This window comes from Uloborus diversus, unplaced genomic scaffold (genome assembly GCF_026930045.1).
Source record: "Uloborus diversus isolate 005 unplaced genomic scaffold, Udiv.v.3.1 scaffold_1183, whole genome shotgun sequence".
Lineage (NCBI taxonomy): Eukaryota > Metazoa > Arthropoda > Arachnida > Araneae > Uloboridae > Uloborus > Uloborus diversus.
In genome coordinates, this window is record NW_026557858.1 from 33072 (window position 1) to 55655 (window position 22584).

At 33.4% G+C, this 22584-nt stretch overlaps 1 protein-coding gene across 1 annotated transcript in view; it reads left to right on the forward strand.

The window, feature by feature from the left end:
- Positions 1-19444, forward strand: part of LOC129232351 (uncharacterized) — a 43769-nt gene extending 24325 nt beyond the window's left edge. The window contains exons 5-10 of the mRNA XM_054866500.1: positions 2548-2639; positions 4667-4958; positions 6415-6533; positions 14668-14877; positions 15954-16061; positions 19224-19444. Of these exons, the coding sequence (XP_054722475.1) occupies positions 2548-2639; positions 4667-4958; positions 6415-6533; positions 14668-14877; positions 15954-16061; positions 19224-19295 (893 nt within the window). The 3' untranslated portion in view covers positions 19296-19444. The remainder of the gene's footprint in view (positions 1-2547; positions 2640-4666; positions 4959-6414; positions 6534-14667; positions 14878-15953; positions 16062-19223) is intronic.
- Positions 19445-22584: the final 3140 nt, after the last annotated feature.

The window sequence follows — 22584 nt, forward strand, 5'->3', positions numbered from 1 at the left end:
CAAACCTGTGAATTTCACCCCTTTACTCTTCTTCCAAGAAAGTGCGCGAAATGACTGTCCTTTGGTTAATCTTCCTGGAACTTTTTTCCACTGCCTCCTCAGCTCTTGAAGACAATTCCTCGGTTTCTGAGTTGAAGAAAATGTTTTTGTTTGCTGCTTCAAAAATCATTGGGCTTTGAATCCAAAAATGATAGCATAACCGTAATTCGAGACTATAGGTTTTTGTTGGTCTGGTCTCGTGTGTGTCATAGGTCATAGTCAAAACGACCTTTGCTAACCAGCAGAGTATCCATTGCAATCACATTGATTTTTCAGCCAGTATTTATGCGTTTTTTTTTTTTGGAAACGTACAGTCTGTTTAAAATACTACATTCTAAGTGAAAGTTGTTGCATAATGAAGCGAGAAAAACTGATAACAAGCTTTTTTGAATCCAAAGAAAAAAATTAAAATGACGAAAAGGATTGCTCTAAAAAGAGAAAGTTAACGTCGTGTGAAGAAAACGAAGTACAGTCTGTAAAGCAGCATTAGTCCCATCGGACCCTTCTGAAGGTAATTTTATTTTAATTCAAAAGAAAAACTGCATAGCATTACATGAATAAAATGTTTAAAAACGAAATGAATCTAGATTATTTCTATTTGCTTGGTTCGGATTAAAAAGTAGAAAATAAAAAACACTTCTGTTTGTTATACCCAAAAATTGCTGTTGCTCTCTCAAATAGATATTTATGTAAATTCTAAAGCAGCTAATAAAATTAAAAATAAAGACTTGAAAGGAGAACTGATGGCATGATGTTGAGCGAATAACTTTCTACCGCCAATATTTCTTCCCTAACTTTTTATTCAAAATTTATTAACTGCTTTAGAATTAGCATAAATGTAAATACATAAAAAGCAACATATAAATATAACGATATGAAAAGCAATTTAATTTTTTGCGTGAAATTTCAAGAAGTCTTTTTTTATTTTGTTTCATACTTTTAGTGCAAACCAAGTTAGTAAAAATAGTCTCTATAGTCTGACCATCGATGAGATTGAAAGTCAAGCATCCAGTTTATAGGCGGAAATGGAAGTATCTATTAGCTTTCAGGGATGCCAGCTTTTGTAGATGTGTGTTAGTCTCTAAATTAAGCAGTCATACTGAAATGAATGGAACACGCTCATCAGACATTTGATTTCCCCCTGATTTGGATAGACTGGTTTTGACAAGACGTTGCTAGAAAATTTCACTTTAAATTAAATGGAGGGAAAAGAAAAAAAAGTTGAATTTTCCACAACATTAAAAAAATAAAAAATTCTTTGCTTTTGTTTTGTTTGACACAAGTATCGGAATTGGGGCACCCCATTCCAAAGTATGTAAGATTCACCTCCCTCTTATTTTTTTTAATACTAAAAAAATGTACATATACACACACACACACACACACACATATATATATATATATATATATACATATATATATATATATATAAAAGAAGAACCCCCCCCCCCCCGAAAGTCGGGTCTAGCTACGCCTCTGCAGAAAGTTGAATCATTTTATTGCATTCTTTTTTCAAAGATTGTTAATTAATGTTAGAAATAAAAATTTAAATCTAGGCATCATGAAAGCACACAGGAAAAGTTTTCTGTGCATCAAAATGAAAAACCTTGATGTCATATAGAATGAATCAAAATTCCTTTTTTTGAGCAATCACGATTGCTTATTGCTTCTATTTGACTGTTTTTAGGTCCTATCATTTTACTTTCCCGCCAGCACTCTCTACAGCATCACTGTTGACCGACCGCCTCACGATGCTGCTCCTATAGCGAAAACCGTCTCCAGGTTGCATCCATACCCTATACTTACACGCATACATACATACATACACACACACATACATACGTCCCTACACAAACACATAGACACACAAACACACACTCAAACACATACACACACATGCATACATACAGACACCTACACACAACTACCCACACACTCATGCCTGCACACAGACACAAACACATATGCCTACACACACATACACATACTCCCTACACACAAACACACATTCATACACACAACTACCCACACACTCATACCTGCACACAGACATAAACACACATGCTTACACACACATACACATACCCCCTACACACAAACACACATACCCCCCACACACGCACATATAAACACACACGCCTACATACACACACACTCGTGATAGTGAAAAACATAATTTGAATTTAAGAAGTCAACATTCATTTTTTTAAAAATCTTTTAGTAGAAATAATATTTCTGCAGAATAACAAAAGGTAAATATCTGTTCCGAAACTTCAATTGCATGTACATGTGGAAAATAACATTTGATAAAGACAAAATTATTTGTATTTAAAATATTAAACATCTTCTAAAAATTTATTGTGCAACATCTGACCCACTAGATTTTTTTTTTTATCAATTGGGTTCAAATCCCATGAATCAGTTATCAGTAATCTCTTTTAGTAAATAAACAAAACTTTATTCATAGCTTCAAGGTTAAGTTATTCATTCTTGGGCCTTTTATTTCAGAAGGTGGACAGACATTGTATCCGGTTGAAGTATTGGTTCTTCCACATGAAGGTCCAGGTCTTATTTCTTGTTCCACTGCAGTAAACTTGGAAGTATGTCTTCATTTCATTTTACCTTTAGATAAAAGTCTTTGGTGTAGACTTGAAGAAAAGAAAGTGGTCTATGCTTACAAATGCAAACATAAGGGTTGTTGAAATTAAAAGTAGGAAAGTCCGTTGAGATATATGATCATGTTCAGAATTCAAATGAAAATGAAAGATCCATTAATTTTTGTAATAAATAGTTTAAACATTCAGATAAATAGATAAACATCTTACAATACATGTTAATGCACGAAAATTCCAGTAAAACTCTTCCAAAAGAAGCTTTAATAGGTTTTTAAGTTCTTTTTAAGTAAAAGGAACCCAAAAAATAACATCAAATTATTCAAAGTAATCTTATATCTTGATTGTATCTTAATTTAAACTTTAGATATTGATTGATTGCATCTTATTCTTAATATATCTATTTTAGTTAGTTTAATTTTAAAGAGCAAGGATATGTAGACATACATTAGGATGTAAATTTGATCGGGTTTTTTGATCAAAAATACCGTCTGCAGGGTGTTTTTAAAAATCACTAGGGGGCTCTGCCCCCTGCTCACTGACACTCACCAACTCCTGAAGATTGCTTCGCAATCTTATTTGATTTGCAAAGATTGAAATCGTCAATTAAAAAGAAACGGATTAAAAACACATAATGAGCTCCCTTTGGATCAAAAAGTACCCTTACCCTGGGTTTTAAAATAACTTGAACCAACTTGTAGAGCCGTAAAGGCTAAGGGGCTCCTAAGCATTGGATAGCTGTAGTTTTGTGCGTTTGAAAAGTCGCTATAATATTCATGGTCTCTAGTAATATATTTTGCTCTTTAGCTCAGGGCTTGAACTGAGTTGAGCCTAAGATTTTCCTTTAAAATTGAAATCTTAAAGGTTTGTCAATAAGAAAGAAGAAACATGCGAATAGAAAAGGCTACTAAGGTAACTATAGCAACGCCAAATAAAACATCAATAATTTTAATGGAGATGAAATTATTCGAACTTGATTTTTAATGGCTTGTAACTTTTTTTTCCTTTGGAGATAGAAGCTTATTTTTCGACCTTAGGTCGAGTTAGATCTGGAGTAAAAAAAGGCGCTCTTTCCAATGGTGTCAAAGTTGTTCCGTGTTCCCCCCAAAAAAACGGTGGAACAATTCCTTCGCTTTTTACTGATGAATTTGATGAAAGTAGTGCCTAAATTTTTGGATAACCTAGTAAATTTTGAGCTAAAAACGGAAATAACTCCCGCCGTATTTAAGTTAGAGCATTAAAACAAATTGCAGATAACTCAGAAAATTCTACCCTTTCCAACAATACATAATATTAATATGTGCAAATAATTTTTCACCCCCTTTGATTGGCAATGTACATGAAATCTTAACTTAAAAAATTAATTACAAAAGATCTAATTCAAATTTTTAAAAATAAAACCCCAGGTGCACACCCCCAGGGCTCAAAGTAACTTTGTACAAACAGACTTCCTTCCAGAATTCGTTTGAAACCTTACTTTTATTTACTATAAAGAGAAAACAGTCCTTTCATTATGTTCATTTATTGTATTAGAATGCCATGAATGAATTTTAAAACCAATGCCTCTGGGTAGTATTTTAACACCTCCCCCCTTCCTCGCTGCGCTATTGTCATAGACATATCTAATCTTCAGACAATCCATTGTTTCCTTATCAGAAGTTTGATTTGAAAGAATTACTATATCTTAGTAATAACCATAAATCGATTGCAGACATGTGTTTCAAGGTTTCCCGAAACCTTTTTTACAATATAACAAAATGCGAGGCTAAGTCACACGAGTAATGATTTTTTTTACTCCAATAACTTTTCATCCTGAAGCCCACACTTCCTTGCATTTAAAAAGGGGTGCCTTGAAATCCCAAAACACTTATCTGCAATCAGTTTGTGAATTTGTACTTGATCTATATTGTTTACTATTAATGTTACTTTGTTTGCACGAAGGTATTTATTCATTTCAAACTTCAGCTTAGAACAAGAATCCTATTGTATTTATAAAATGCTTCTTTTTATTTTAGGGATTTTGTACTACAAATGCAAGCTTGAAAAAAGGGAAGTACACAGTTGTTCCGGTTCTTTTGAATTGGGCTGCCGAAGCGAGCCATTTGGCCGATAACGGTTTTTTCGAGTCCTTGACGGAATTGTACGAGGATGAGTCTACATTTAACTCTGCATTAGTCATCATTTTACAAGCCATATTTTGCTCGGTTGACCTGGATGAAGATGGTTTCTTGAATCGCCAGGAGTTTGATTTATTTGCTGAATACGTATTAGGAGAACATGCTGAAGAATGGTCTGTGAAAATAGATGGTACAGTTTTACTTGATTGCTGTTTGTGTGATCCAATTACTTCTCTGTGATCCTTAAATGTCCTTAATTCATTAGAAAATGTTTCTAGCTCTTAAAATATTTGCCTTTAAAATTTGAGTTTAGAATTTTTATTGGGTACGAAGCAGGGTTCCCATTAAAGGTAAAAGGGGTAAGAAAATCTCACCATCTGTTAAAATTAGAGTGAGATTTTTTAAAATTGCGAGAGATTTTTTTAAAAATCTTATTATTCCATTTAACAGAGGTGACAAAGTCACGAGTAAATCCCTCGTCAAAATATTTTTTATGTAAAATCATTTTTCATGAATTTCCAGTTAAATTCCAAACATGATTTTCATATCCAAGCATTAATATATATATATATATATTTTTTTTTTTTTTTGCATTGGATCTTATGGCACTGAAACAGATATTCTACTTTGAAAAAATGTTTCAATTTTAAAATTTGCCGCCCTAGGTGGCCGCCTACCCCAGGAACTGGGCCTGATGCTGGGACCATCAAAATGTGTTCAGAATATCGGGGTGTTTACATTAGGGATTGTTTAGATTCAGTAAAAAAAGCACACATAAAGAACAATTGAAATATGTTCTTTCAAACTTACCATTTGCATACTTTTGCCAGTTTAGTGTTAAGCGGAAAGTTTTAATACATGATTATTATTTCTAATTCATTAATTTATGCGATACTATCAGTTAAGAGCTATGAACCTATCAAGCTTTCCAATACATAAGAAGAATGATATATTAACTAAATGAACTGATGGAATAAACAGGTGGCTCTTACTTTCAAGTGTCACTGTTAATAGTGGTGGGTTTGAATTTGGACCATCTATGTGCCAACATCACCAGTATTTCTGTTGGCAGCAACTCTGAAAAGCAGTTTCCAATATATGGCATTTTTTATGACCTTTATAGCAATAAGTTGCTATGCAACTGAGAAGTGCTATTTTCGCCTTTGTTTTACTTTGTTCATTTATTTACCTCTTTTTGAAGTTTTCCTTATCAGAAGGATTTTTTTAAAACATTTTTTAAATGAATTTTCTTTTTAAGTGAAAATTTAAAAATGTCTTGAAAGACAATAAGCAACATCTGTAAATTCTGCCAAAATTTTGAAAAACAGAGGAATCTCAAAAATGTTGAAACCCCACTGGACAAAGAAGTGAAACAAAAGTAAATAATGAACTTTCTTAGATCTGTTAACATAAAGTCAATTGCTTAAATTCACATATGCTGTTATGTATTTGACGGAATTCAATTATTGTTGGTTAGAAATTGAAGATTCCAATAATATTTCAAATTATAAATGCTCAAAAGAGAGAATTTCATTTAAAAGGTTTACTATAAACCGTAATCAATAGATATGGTTTGATTTGGATATAAGAATTTCTTTTACATTTATGTTTTTCTCTAACTAGAACTCAAAATTATTATGTTTCAGATCGACTATCTTTCAGTGAATTTGTTGAGGAGTGCAAATTTGTCTTGGAGACGGATCCTTCTAGATTCTTACACATGTTCCAGCAAATGGGAATAGATGGCTCTTTGAAGCAAAAGAATGTTAGTTTTTTCATTATACAAGTTATAGCTTCAATGTAATATATATATATATGTAACTAGCTAATCGAATATGATAAAGATGAGAGCATACAACTTTTTAACATAGAAATGCAAGATAGATAAATCTGTACTGAACGAAAGTTTTCTTGTTTTGATGCAACTCTGAAATCGCTTAATTATTATTGACAACAATTTCATATTGGGGGAAGGAGGTGACATTTGTTTTCTCTTAAAAAATCAATTAATTCTAAATTAGTGCTAAAAGTGTAAATGCAAGAGCTGTAGAAGCACAGATTTAGATTTTCTTTATATTTATCAGTAAGTAAAATGCTGTATGACATGATTTAAAAAAAATATTCCCTAAAATTTATTCTAATGATGTTTTCCTGAATAATGCCATTTATACAGAAGTAAATATGTACTTTAATTTGTTTTAAGAATTTAACAATTAATTTATATTTTCAAGGAAACAAAGTTGTGGGATGTGCTACTGAAAGCAAGAGATAATGTCTTTTTAAATTGATTAAATGAATTTAGGAAAGAATTAAATCCGATTTTTTGGTGTTTGTTACTCTACAATCGTTAAAGGAATATTACAATGTGACTTAGCGTCATTAGAAATTTCTGTTTATCCCACTTCAGAGACAACTGTTTTTGAAGATTTAAGCAGATTGTCATTTTTCACCTTTTTTTTTTTTTTTGTAAATCATGGTTTTGAACTTACATGTTGACAAACTGATTGAATTTCCCAAATTAATGAATAACATGTTGTTCAGAAGAAAACTAGAAAATGCTATTTTGTGATTAAATTTTTATAAGTGCAAATATATATTATATTGCTAGCAAGTATCACTTTACTCAAAATTTTGAACTCGAAAGGTAAAGTGGATAATACGGTAGTTTGTAAATTGTATAATATCATAACAAAATTCTTTTCTTTTGACCATTCTGAGAGAACTAGTATCTAAGGCATCTTCTTTAGCCACCCGTGCGACCTGAATACTGGAGTTGGTTGACCCATGCATACATTTTTACATGTTATGTGTGTTTTAAGTTCTTATGGAATTATGACCTCCTATCTCACTTTTTGTGGGGCGCTACTGTTTGGGTAACAGTTGTGTGGTGGGGTGCAGTATATTTTCACGAGCAAGTTAAAGCTCTGGGCAGATTTGTTTTGTTTAGATGCCTTCCAAGCTCTGATTTGCTGAGCAATACTTTTAAGTTTCTAAAACTGGAAAGAAATAATTACATTTGGGTTGAAAATAAAAATAATGAAAATAGAAAAGGTTAATAGATGGAGAAATATTGCAAGTAGTAATTGCACACCCGTGTTTCGAGGTTCCTTGTAAACCTGAAGCATGTATATGCAGTTATTTGCAAAGTTTGTGCTTTAATGTTGTACGAATTATCATAAAAATTATACAAAACATTAATTTATAAATCCTAGAATTGAATTTATTTTTAAAAAAGTGATACAAAAAAGTGAGGATTAGAAGTGGAGGAAATTGAAACGAAATCGTACAACGCATTCATCTTTTCTCATTTTTTGAGGAAGCCAAGCGACATCAAGTCATTAGCAGCTCCCCATTCATGCAGTTGTCGCTATCACTTGCTAAATAGCTATCGGCTAGAAGAAAGGGTCTTCTTCGGGGAGGTCTCGCAGTAGGGTGTCTTCTTCTACCCACCACCCCTGAATTCGCAGAACTCGGCCGGGTACGGGCGGGCTCGGATCTAAGTTACAAAGCCGTATACGGCCGGCCTCGGTCTTAAGGAGTTAAAATGTTACCAAATTTGCGAGAATCATTTTGGGAACCTTCGATAATACTCCCCCTTCTTACTAATTTTTTATTATACAAATATTGGCGCCAGATGCAGAGATACTTTTGGTCAAAATAAAATGGCGCTATACGGTTTCAACCGAAATGTTTCCAAAATAAGTAGTAAAATTTGGCGATTGTTTGAAATTGTGCAAAAATAAAAAATTATGGAAGTTATTTTGCTCTTTATGGATTTGCCTTATTTAGTTGCTGGATTATTTTACACAGTAAAAAAAGTTTTTAAAAAAGATTCTTCGATTGGCTATATTTTGTTTCATGGTGTAAGCTGAGAAACATTATTACGTAGCCTTTGGCTTCAAAAACAGCGACAGTTGGAAAAACTACCAAATGCATCAGCTACTGAAGCTTTCTGCAAAAATTTTCGCGATATTTCTGCTGATTGATCGGATAGTGAGTAAGTGTCCAATCGGCATAAATAATAATAAAAAAAAACATTAATTACATTTAAGTTCCATTTAAAAGGAAAATGATCAGCCAAATCTATTTTATTTTTAGCCAATCTTGTGGAAAAACGTTACTTTAAGATTTGACTTGAGAAAAGCCTCAAAAAGCCAGACGAAACACAAAAATATTCAACAATACAACAATTCTAGCTATCGACTGGGAGTTGAGATGATACACTAAATAATGAATTGGATTGATGAAAGCCTTCGAACAGGGAACAAAAAAGCTCATTACTCGTTTTTTATACCACTTAGAAACTTCGAACAGATGTTATCTTCAGCAGAAAAATTAGCGCTTTCGATAGACACATAATGTTAATATGTGCCCGTTTTTTTCTACCCCCATATTGAGGCATTTGTGCGAAAATTTGGACAAATTAGAATAAAAAAAGGAACTATCAATCGGATTTTTTTCGAGCTGGTCTATAAACCTTCCCAATACCAAACTGAACAAACGGTGAAAGTTTCAGCCAAATCTGCCGGGTAGTTTCTGAGATCTTAGGGAACAAATTTACCAAACTCCATTTTTATATATATAGATATGAAAAATCCTTTGCTAGGCCTTTTCCATATTAAGTTCTGTTCACTTATATGTCAGCGCGTATGAGTCACAGACATTATTTATTACACACTTAAATGCTTCTCATACCATATATGGTTATGTTCTAGGCTCAGATGTGTTTTCCCTTAAAGTTCCTACCAGACACTTTTTTTCTCTCCAGACTTAAGACAGCCTCTGTCTGCGGTGCAAAGCCCAATAATATTTCGTTATTGCAATCTGCTCCACCTATATAGATCACGTGAGATCACATGATCGAGGGATAATTATCTGTAATCTCTTAATGATATTCCCTATATAAAAATCGTGGCACAACTAAACAAGTTGGTTAGTTAAAAGAAGTTCCTGCTGGTATATTCTATGTAAAAATAAAGATATTGTAAATGAAGCTTTGTCCTCTTCCTACGTGTTGGATTATCACGGCACAACACTGCAACTTGCGAAAATCAAGATTCGTAATAAGAACCGAGCAGCGGTTCTTACATATATATATATATATATATATATATATATATATATATATTTTATGGATTATCATAATTTATATGACCTGTTGAGGGCAAGTGGTTATTTTTATAATCTGTATTTACACCGTCTGAAATTAGTCTTAACCTTATTCTACTTCTGGCGAAATTAGCTTAAGTCTAGGTTCAACCATTTGCTTATAGACTGTTACCCTAAAACGAAACAGCAGTAGAGTGTTGTGTAAAAGTAACCATTAAACCATTCAATTATCCAAAAGAATCTTGTTTTGTTGACTTACACCACTTTTTCTCTCAACGGCTCATGTATTGATTGCATTTTTGTTTTAAAAATTAATGAGTGGATGGTATGTCATCATTATGTTAAATCAGGATTGAATGAAAAAGTGCCTTTACAGCTAAATCCATAGCAATTTTCCTTTGAGATAACACTATTGTATTTCATGGCTACCAACTTTCCAGGAAAATTCTGGGAACTCCTGAATTTCGAAACAGTCACCCAAACTATTTTTAAAAAGTTTTTGTAGAGTAAAAGTTATTAAGTGTTCAACCACCAGCTTTCTCTCAAAATCTACAACCTTTCAGTTTTTAAAAGTTGAAAATAGTAGTGATTCAGTTTTTGTGCCTTAAGAATTTCTTTTAATTCAATCTTTTTGCGGGACCTTCACGATCGAGTGGTCATGCTTGTCTGCCACAGTACAGGAGGTCAAGAGTTTAATTGTAGAGTGACCAATTCACAAAATAGAGAACAAAATAAAAGTTTTTAGGTACAAAAAAAATGTGTTATTGATGGAGCTTGGACATTTTATATTCCTTTCTGAAAATTTATTCTCTTGCTGTGACAGTAAAGTGAATTAAAATTTGTCACAAATATAGTCGGACCTCCATATATCGAAGTAGCAAATTTCCGGGAAAAAATATTTCATTACATAGAAATGATCTTGGTTTATCACAAAAATCTCCTAAACATTAAAACTAAAGCTAATTTTTGTATGAAACCGAATTTCTAATTTATAGGATCATCGGATTGTATGAAAGTTCATAATTAAAAACTTAAATGTGAAACATTTACTGAGCACCGATTAGTTTCTAAAAATCAACTGTAATGCCGTTTCATGTTTTTGAGGGAAAGTTTTCTGTAAGTTTCAGTGCTTTTATTATGGCTTTCCAATTTCTCATAATAGCAGGCACTCTGCTTGCGGAAATACTAAATTTTGCGCCTTAATACATTTCTATTCTTCAGCAATTCAACTTGATTTGTAACATTAACTTGGAAGATTTTCACTGAAGCTAAAAAAACTAGGAACGATAATTAATAGACAATAGGGTTAGCTTGAAACTGATTTTACTGTGTTACTGGTTGCAACTAAGATTTGAAATAAACTTGAGGAAGTTTAAGAACTCCAGAACCAAACAACGACTTATCTACGCACCCCTCAACCCCAGATTCCTTGTTAGTTTTGTAGCAACCTTTAGTAAATATAATTTTGTCTCCTAACCTTCATTTTTCTCATGTGACAAACATAGTACAGTAAAAAAAGGGGTCGGACCCAAACATCCAAAAAAAAGGTTTAAACCAGTTGCAAATTTTTTATTACCCTCCCAATAAGAACAGGTAAAAAGTCCCCCCCCCCCCCCCCTCCATTGTGCTTTGGGTTTCGGAATGAGGGAATCTAAAAATTGTTGTTTTGGGTATTTTTTGGATTTTTAGAGTAAATTTCAAGTGGGAATATTATGTTATACTAAATTTAAAAGCCTGAAAATAAAGGTGTGTGCCCCCAAAGAGGGATGATACAACCCACCAATGCTGCAAAACCCCCCTATCCCCGTAAAACAAAGCAGTACACCCCCCACACCCCTCCATACATTTCAAGTGGAAATATTATTTTATGCAAAGTTAAAGTTAGAAATCAAGTATGTCCATCCTCCAAGTGCAATGATGCACCTCCTCCCTAAGCTATTGCACCCCCTCCAAATAAAATAGTACTTCCATCCCCCCTCCTTTCCATTTCAAGTAGAAGTATTATTTCATGCAAATTTAAAATGCATTATATCAGGACTGTCCATAAGAACAGTAGCTCATCTCCCAAAACAAAATTATATACCTAATGATTATCCCCCCCCCCCCCCCCCTCCCCTCTCTGATGGCACATTTGATTAAATGGTCAGAAAAGTTATGTTGAACTGTTTTTTTTTTCACCCTTTTACCATATTGCTTTTTTGCAGTATTTAAAATCAAAATTTTTAGTTTGCATTATGACATGCATGCCTCAAATACTTCATCAGATTGAGATAAACTCTCCGTTAGAACTCGAGTTTTCAAATGATTTCTCCTATGCTTGTAACAAAAAGTCTTCGTTATCAAGAATTTTTTTGGAATCTAGATCCTCAGCAAAATTGTTATTGTTACAGCTATGTCTGACACAGTTTGTGCATATAGTTGAGCACTTCAGTCCACTTTCAGACTTTTCAAACATTCACTATATCCAATGAACCCCTCAGAGCAAGCATAAGATTTGACGTGCAGAAAGTCTTCTAGAGCAGAAGGCTTGGCTGTTGTAATAGAATGCAGATGATATTTCTGTGGTGCTGTCTCCTTCCTTGTACCCATCAAATAGCTTTCCCATACTTACAGGTGACATGTACAGTGCATTGGTGGCATATTTCCTTGAAGCTTGCAGATCATTACCAAAAAATATGATCGAGCAGGTATCTTCCATCTATTACATATATGATACCAGCTGTTTGTTCTGTGATGGTGGATGATTCTTTTGCTTCAGATAATAGCACTTTAACAATACATGATTTCTTTCCTTCTGAAACCAGATTCATCGAATACTTATGGAGGATCAGCGCATAACTCATGCTAGAAGTTTTTAGCAATTTATTATTCCATCTTTACTGTTCATACCATTCGGTGTAAAAGATGGTTTGGGCTTACACATCTTTACAGGTAGTAACTACTCTCGTAACAGAAGCTAGAGACTTACTATCTGACCACGGATTGTATGGAAAGATAAACATCAGTTTTACCGCTGGAAATGGAAGAATCTATTATTGTCAGCTTTTGCTGAAGCAGAGTCTCATTCAAATGAGCGGAATATGTGCATCAAATTTTTACTTTCCCCTTTATTCACATAGATTCGTCTTATCTAGATGTTTGGGAATTCCACGCAATTCATGGTTGGACAGTAACTGCTTACCTCCTTTACAAAGAAATGCCACTTGTTTGCCTTCAATATCCTTTGATGTTACTACCCCAACATTAAAGGCCTCATCACAACGGATTGTGATCTCTAAACTGGGAGACAAAAAGATGTAAATATTTAGCATTCTACTGTTGTATTGCTCATTGCTCTCATCAAGACTTGTTCTATGGTTGAATCACAACAGGTTCTGGACTACCTAAATTTGACACTGTTTTAGATTGATGGATAGCAGATGTTTTAGCTGATGTTTGATGTGATCAAATTTTTTTTTTATCTCATAATGTACTCAAAAGTTTTAAATAGTGTTGCAAGTATATGTGCGCATATTTCACATAACCAGCTGCGTAAAAGAGAGGCAGCTTGGTGTTTGGAAATGAGAACCCCACTGACTTAGAGGGTGCAGAACTGCAACATTACCCGTCTCACTATTGGCAATTTCGGTTTACTCCCCCTTACAATGATGGCAAAAGATTGTAGAAAAGTCGAAGTAAATTAAAAAGAAGGAGAAAAACTTCAGTCAATTTGGAATTTTTTTTATGCTGCACAGGGATTTTGTTTTAGATATCACTTCAGTGCTCTAAACAGTTTAATAATTCCAGTCACAAATAAATTGCTTACTGAGCTCGCTTAGATCTTTTAGAATTATCCTTCTGACATTACTATATCATTGTGTGGCATTTTGTACTTTGGAAAAGTTTAAAATCAGTTACACTTTTTCATGAACTTCACTGCAGTGGTTGATTTTAGAATTCAAATCTGCGCCATGGACCCCCCCCCCCCCCTCCCTGCCTGTGCACTCTTGTTAATTAGAATTTTTTGCTGTGAGAGTTTATTATTTTACTATTATACGGTCTGGTTACTGCGACTTTTCAATATTTTTTTTAAGTAATAGAAATTATTTTTATTTAAAAAAGAGGATTATTTTGCCCCCCCCCCCCCCTTTTTCCCCCAAAACTTGACACGCAAAGTGCTGGGACTTTTTACCCCTTCTTGCTGAGAGGGTAAGAAATAATTTGCAACAGGTTTCAACTTTTTTCTTTTTGAAAGTTTGGGTTTGGCCATTTTTTGGCATAATTTTACTATACTTACAGTTTAAAGTGGAAAAAAAAAAAATCTACGAATGTCTTGAAATTTTTTTCAATATATAGAGATTTTTTGGATGTATAGAAACAATTTTTCTATGTAATGGACATGGAAATTTGCTGGGATTTCGGTATATAGAAAATTTTCATACCTGGAAGTTCTAATTATGGAGGCTTGACTGTAGTAACAATAATATTTTGGAAAAGAAAAGCTTCATTTCAATTCAAGAAGGTTTATGTCAGCCACTAGTAGAGCAGTTGGGCTTCCTGTTATATGCACTCTACTGTGAAAAGTGGCACATTCACAGAAGATGTAGACAAAATAATCTGACATGGTAGAATAATGCTAACAAGAAGAATAAAAATGCCTATTTGACTTTAAAGCAACTCAAAAATCTAACTTGGCAGAAATTTTGGTTAGAATTTTTCCCTTATGTAATCAGTATGAGTGTGAATTAGTTAAGGTAAAGACTAGATTTTTATCTTGAAAATAAATAAACTGACAATGGTTTCTGTTTCAGGCGCAGTCTTTCACGTTAATAATCAACTCCACTTCTTCTAAGTTGGCTCTGAGACCTTTGTCTATAGCAGCATACAGCAGCCTTGCAGAAAAATATTTTAAGAAAATAGCTGTAGAGAAAGGGTCCTCGAAGAAAGTGAAGAATATGAATGATTTGGTGTTATATACTCACAAGTTACCACACAGAGCAACAATGGTTATCCAAAATCAGGTTTGTTTTATTTTAGTTTTGACATTCATCATAATTTGTCAGTCCAATCAGCAACAAGAATGATTATGTGTGAAGTTTTTAACAGTACAATCTCAATTTGATGCAAATATTAGCTTTTTATGCGCAATTTATTCACTGTTTATACTAAAAAAAGCTATTGGATAAAAACTTTTGAGTATTTTTACCAATTATGGATATTAAATGGTCAGCTTAAAACTTTTTGCATATCATTTATGATAAACAGAATGGATAAAATGCAGGGACAACTTTGATGGAACTGTGATGGCAGAAAAACAACTTGTGTAAAATTCTCTCTCTCTCTGTTTTTTAAATTTAGCTTCAAATAGAGTTTAAAATATGTTTTTATAAATAAACTTGTGGTACCCGCACGGCTTTGTCCGTAATAGAAAAATTAAAGATCTTTTGGTTTGCCTGTATATTTACAAATAATGTATGGTGAATTTTCTCGCCAATTAGCTTGTACCCATGTTACTGTTCCACGTTATGATAATTTCGTATCTAGCCAATGAGCTTGTGCCCATGTTCGGTTCCATGTTATGATAACTTCGTAATTTACTCGTCATTCTTATGATAATTTTGTTCTTAAAATTAAAATTGAAAAAGAACCACATCGAATTTTCGAAAAATCTCTTTGAGGTGCACACCCCCATGCCACAAACTATGCCAAATTTCATGAAAATCAGCCGAACGGTCTAGGCACTATGGCGCGTCACAGAGATCCTGACAGACAGAGAGACTTTCAGCTTTATTATTAGTAAAGATAATAAAACTGGGCTGTCTGGTGTACTGGATGTAGTTCTGCCTTAGCCCTGGCTGAGGTGTGGTAACTTACTGCCTAATAGGAGAGTGTGCAGCAACGAGCATTGCAAACTTGTGACAGTGGGAGTTTCACTTTTGATTGCTTAGTATAGCTGCACAGCGTCAAACGACAGTTCATGCATTTCATTACTTTCTACTCCAACAAAAAAATACATCTCAAATTCAAAATTAATGATTAAATATATGTATATATTTTGAATTTTATTCGCATTTATTTTGAATAATTCCTTTTATAGGCTCATTGTAAAGTAACTGTTCAGCTAGATTGTACCAAAAGTACAAACTGCCAAAGCCACAGAAGAAGTCTAAATCACTCAATCCAAATTAAACCAAGAACAAGTGTTGTAAGTACACAGTTTGTAATATATTCTTTCCAGTCTAGAGAGTAACTAATACAGTGAAGCACCGTTTATACATTTCTCTTTTATAAGTTTTTATCATTTATACATTTTTTTAATTCGGTCCCTGCAGAGTTTAATACGTATTAATGTATCCTGCTGTAAGTTTTTTTTTCATTTGTATGCTTTTTTCATACAGCCCATTGACACATGCCTGTATTCTTATTAATATGTTATACTGCTAATAGGAGACAAACAGAACTGTTTATAGGGTATAGAAAAACTAGATAAAAAACCAAAATCACAAGAAAATCGAATACACCGGTTTTGGAACTCCAAGAAAACCTTTCTTGGGTGAATATGAAAGAGCCAACATAGTAGTGCACAAAAACCTCTTTATCAATTAAAAAACTAAAAGTCAGTATCAAGATATTGCTCAGAAAATTTTGCATTAACAATTCGCATTGTATACCTGAAATAGTTTCTGTATATTCTTTTTACAGACTGCGTCAAAATGTCGAATAATAATTTCAATTTCAATGCAAAGGTGATGTGCTTTCTACCTGCATAGAGAAGGTTAAAAAGCATTATAAGTGCATGTTTTTCTGTGAAATTAGTGATGCAATGCTGTGTCCGAAATACTCAAACAAAACAGTTTAATGTGAAAACAAACTTACTTATGGGATTTTATTTTCAAAAGCAGTTTAAGCCTCAAAAATACATGAGTTAAGTTTGATTAAAACTATTTTGCAACTTTCCAAAAAAAAAAAATGACAGTTAAATCTAAAACCTTATTTTCATGATGAAGCCTTCTCGTGATCAAACATCCCAATCAAAAGTATGAATTGATATTTATAAAGGCCAAAGCTTTAATCACATAAATATAAATATACCATATATATGAAAAAAAAAAAAGCCTTTGGGTCTTAAACTCTTTGAAACGAACTGTAAAATGGCAATGTCAAACAGTTCCAATGGTCAATAACCAGGGGTGTGCACAGAAATTTTGGGGCCCGTCACAAATGACTTTTTCGGGCCCCCTCCATATTGTTAACCCCAATATTTCACCCCTTTTTTAAAAAAATATTGGGCCTCCTTCAAGCTCGGACCCGGGCCAACAGGTGTCTCTTCTCCCCCCCCCCCCCCACCTGTGCAAGCCCCTGGTAATAATTGCAACCAATTTGCTAAAAAAAATACCTAGTTTTGTATTTTTCCTAGTGTCTGGTGGCTAATGTGATTAATTTAAATGTGCAAGATATAGTGAAATTATTAATTTAAAAAAAAAACTTAAAACATTGGAATGAAATGTATCAAAATGCTTCATTATATTTTTCAACAAACAATTTGACTTTTGTTTTGTTTTTAACATGCTTTTATTAGCTTCACTTGTATGTTTGTGAGTAACTCTCCTTTGGACTAAGAGCTAGTGGCTCATTTCTGTTAGTACATTCCACCACCTAATGAGCATTCGTGGCTGAGCGGTCTAAGGCACGGGTCTTCTCTGACGTCCACCTCCGGGAATCATTGGGCTTGCATTCTAATCCCGTCTACACCAAAATTAAATTTATAATCTTGCAACTCAATTTTCGCCCACTTTTTGTGATCGGTTTCTTTTTAAATTTGGAATGCATTTTCAGACCCGATGACAATGCAATATTCTATAGTCAAATTAATTTGTTAATGATAAGTTATTAGTTTATTCTAATTAACACCCTTTTATTAGCTTAACTTGTATGTTTGTGGGTCCAACTTTCCTTTGGACAAATAGCTAGTGGTTTATTAGAATTACTTACAACGTACAAATCAGAGCTGCAGAGTGTAACAATGTTAGCACATGAATTTACCAGAAAGCATTCAAAATGTCTGATGCAAATAATGCAATAGAATACTAAGATACATTCCATTATAAAAGTCTAACATACGCACTAAGATTTCATTTAAGAGTTACAAGTGTTAGCAATATTTAGTATCTAAATCTTATTTGAAAAAAAAAAGAAAAAAAAAACATTAATAAGGTCTTTATATTTTTCAGAAATAAAAAATACAAACAATTAATTTTCAATTGTTTGAGTACGAAAACTAGAATCGTAAATCCACAATCTTGGTGGTGTCCATCCCTTTATGAGTCCCCCCCCCCCCCCGAATTAGAATCACCCAAAAAAGACCGCTTTAAAATACCCTCCCCCCTAAAAATGTCTATAGCGTAGTCTGCCTAACCTCCCCCCCCCTCGTGAATCATCAATGATAATTCATACAAAATAAAATAATAGTTTAAAAACTAAAAAAGTACGCTTTAGTAGCAAAATGAACTAAAAAGTTCAAAATAATCTTTGGATGACAAGTATATAAAGTAATTGACCAAACACTTAATTTTACTGTAACACAAAAAGCGTGGGGGAGGGGGGGGGGCTGCTTATCAGTTGTCTTAAATTTCTTCCACTTGTTATCCATGCAAAAATATAAACTTTTTTTTTTTATCACAGTAAAATTAAGTGTTTGGTCAATTACTTTTTATACTTGTCATCCAAAGATTATTTTTAACTTTTTAGTTCATTTTGCTACTAAAGCATGTTTTTTTAGTTTTTAAACTATTATTTTTTACTTAAAGATAATACTTTATTTTTATGACACTCGAAAGCCACGATTGTTATTCTTATGAAGATTTTTGATTTGCAGTGTAACTTTGATTATCCAAAGCATTTGAGACCAACTGCTATCAGAAAGCCCAAATTTTCGGATAATCCAGAGAACGCTTCAATTTTACTTTAATTACATGTGCTCTTTTTTTATAACACTATCCCAATTGCTTCATAAGTAGTAAAGCTGTTGCAAAATATAAGCTAAGATAAAGTAGTTACTAGAGTTTTAATTTTAAAATGCCTTTAACATGCACTTTGTGACTCTGCAGAGGGTTTAGTTTAGTTTGCAGCAGTTTTGATTGTGCTTTAAAAATTGTGTCAGCCATTAAGGTTTTATTGTATAATATATATATATATATATATATATATATATATATATATATATATATATATATATATATATATAATCTTTTTTTTTTTGTTAGAGTTAAATAATATGTATGAAGTGCTTAAAAGGAATGTACAGTGCTTAAAAGCAATTTATTTATTCTTAAAATTGTTTTAATTACAATAATGCTCCCTTTTATAGATTGGACATCATCTTTTTCCAACAACAGTCTCCCAACCTTGGTCTGTTGTTTGCACTGCATCTTTGAATTAACTTTTACTGTGCATAACAATTTGTATTATAGTAATAGCAAAACAGTGAAATGTTTTGTCCTTTGTTTATAACACGCTTTCCTGTAAAGAAAAGTGCAAATAAATTTCTGTCCTGTTTTACATGAAACATAACATTTATTTAAGGAGAGAAAGGGGTTTGTCTGCTTCAATAAATAAATAAATAAATAAATAAATAAAAAACTGTTTAAGTTTATGATTAATTTGAATTCTGAAATTTTGAATTCAAAATATGTTTTTCGTAATCATAATTGCGACTAACTCATTGGTTACTACCCTATAGAAACGGGTCCTGTCCCTCCACTTGGGCGGTTACATGAGTACAGTTGTGTATGTGTATATGTAGGCTTGTGTGAGTGCGTAGACTTGTGTGTATGCACGTTGGCGTGTAAAGGCGTATGTGTATGTGTATAAAGGCGCTTGTGTGTATGTGTATGTATGCATATGAGCGTGCGTGTGTGTAGGATATGGACGCCACTGACCATGGGATGTGGGTTCCGGGAGGGACTCGTGCCTGCAGAGAATGATGCGGTTGAAAAAGGAACCAAACGTCAAGGAAGGTCAAGTAAAACCGATTAGCAATCGTGATTGCTCAAAAAAAAAAATTGGTTCATTTTAAGTGAGCTTATGAAATACTTCAAAAGAATAAGGAGCATTATGCAAGAGATGGGCAGTTCAAGAAAATTAGCCATAAATTGGGAAAAGCAGAACACTATTTCAGGTCATTCCATGGAATAGCAGACATTTAGTTCTGCATGTGAGAGCTCTATATTTCATTTTGAAATGTGTAGTAAAAATTTAAAAAAAAATTACCTAAGAAATCACGTGTACAGTAAACTCTCATTGTTCATCAACGTTCTTTCTCAACTTTAAAAAAAAAAAAAAATATATATATATATATATATATATATATATATATACTATATATATATATATATATATATATATATACAGTAAAACCTGTAAAGTTGACCACCCTTGTAAGTTGACCACCTGTCTATGTTGACCACTTTTGTCAGGAACGGAATTAGTCCTATCTCATATAATGAAGGAAAACCTCTGTAACTTGACCACCTCTCTATCTTGACCACCTGTCTATCTTGACCACTAATGTTCGCCAAATTTGGTTTGGAGTATTGTAAAAAACCCTTTGTAAGTTGACCACTTGGTTTATTTTTTTTAACTTTCTTCAGCAAATTATTTTATTTTATTATTTATTTATTTATTTATTATTATTTTTTTTATAGCTTTCCAAGAATTTTTTTAATGCTTTGATGACATACTAGCATTTTACTAACTAAACAGCAGCATAAAGCTTGTGCTGCTCTTTATTCTCCAAACTTGTTTTTCATTTGTTGTTATATTTGAGATAGCTTTTTGTACTCTGTTCAATGAAAATAGGTGTCAGTAAAAGAGTTCAAAGTCTTTTCTTTCAGTTGCAATACGTTGTGGCAACACAGAAATTCTGCTAAAAAGATCAGGCCCGGATCTGTACATTTTGGGCCCCCTGCAACAAAATATATAGGGCCTCTCCCTAGTGGCCAGCAGTGTCTATTTGAAAAGCGATAAACCTTAGATCTACTTTTTTTTTCTATTTTTCCATCAAATTCTAGGGCCGTTAGCCCCTTTAAGGACGCGGGCCCCTCGCACTGCGGGGGATCTGGGCCTGCTAATGAGTAATGAGAAAAGTTACATGTTTCTGGTGCAAGGGATTAAGATATAGGATATTTTAATTTTGCCTTTATGAACTGGGAGAGTCGAGCTTGTTGCTCTTTGTACTATAAGTTTTACATAAAAAGGCTTCAAAAAAAGTTAGCTGAACTTGAGATTAATAAAAAGTATGAAATATTAAAAGTAATTGAAAATGGAGAAAGCCAGAGAAAATTAGCTGGCGTATATGGGATTTCTAAAACTACAGTGTCTAATATAGTTTAAAAACAAGGGGAAAATAACAAAAGTATTTGAATAGTATTTTAATTATTGTTTCACTTTCAATAATGTTAAACAATGGAAGTGGAGCTGAACAGAAAGAGTAAGGGTGAATTCCTCAAAAAATGAATACATATTGCAAGAAATGACAAAAAAAAAAAAAAATTTACCGCCCTTTATAAGTTGACCACCTGTCTAAGTTGACCGCCAAAGTACTGCACCGCGAGTGGTCAACTTACACAGGTTTCACTGTATTTATATATATATATATATATATATATATATATGTCTGCAATGATTAACCAAATGTAGATACATGCACCCATTTTTACTTTAAAAGCGAAAACACAAGTGTGAGACTTTCATATTCGTTCTCTCCCCTCCCTTCCAACGACATCAAACCTTCCGAGGTCACTTGAACTCTTGAACCTGACTAGTTGAATTACACTGTTTAATGATTAGACAAATGACCAGATCAGTCTCGCAGTGAGTTACTGTTCCTAAGCTAGGCTAAGATTTTTTTTTAGAACTACATGTAATATAGCAGACAACCCGGTTATCACATCCAGGGACTGCAGTTTCGTTCTTACAATGGCTGAGCCGTCTGGGTGTGTACCAAATGTGTCTTTCAGTAACCCAGACTGCCGAGTCCTAATAAGAACAAAACTGCAGTCTCTGGATGTGATAACCCAGTTGTCTGGTCTATTGCATGCATATCAGTTTTGTTCAAAAAGAATTCCCCACCCCAAGCATATACAATTTTGATTTAAGGTAGCTTGATCTGTTTCAGTTAGTATGTTTGTAAAACTTGCTCGCGTATGTGTGTAACATGGGTGCAAGACCTTCCGTCTCAGGACGGATTTCCGTCTTGGACAAAATTTCCGAGACGGAGGTTGGGACGGAAAGAAATTCGACGACTTTCTTTCAGTTTTTACTTAAAAAAGAAAAATTGAGTGTTTGAAAAATATGCTTTAATATTACTGGACCGTACCATAACCACGAATTTACATCGACATTCTCTCGGTTTTCCGCCATGGGCTTGTTTTGTTTGCAACGTTCTTTTGGGGGAATGGCTTTTCGACTCACGCCGTTTGACTCTTTTTAGGTATAGCTCTGTTATTTCCAACTCACTGCATTGCAGACCGATGAGTTGCTCGCTTTTCTCCCTGATTTTTCGAAATAATCGGCTCTAGTTAAAAATTTAGCCTTTTCTCATGCTATTTTCGATCATCCTTTGGTTTTTTTTTTTTTCCCCCATTTGCGGGGTTTTTTTTTTTAAATTGTTTTGCAAACTTGACACGCATAAATGAAAATTATGTACGCACTTAAAATGTCTTAAGAGT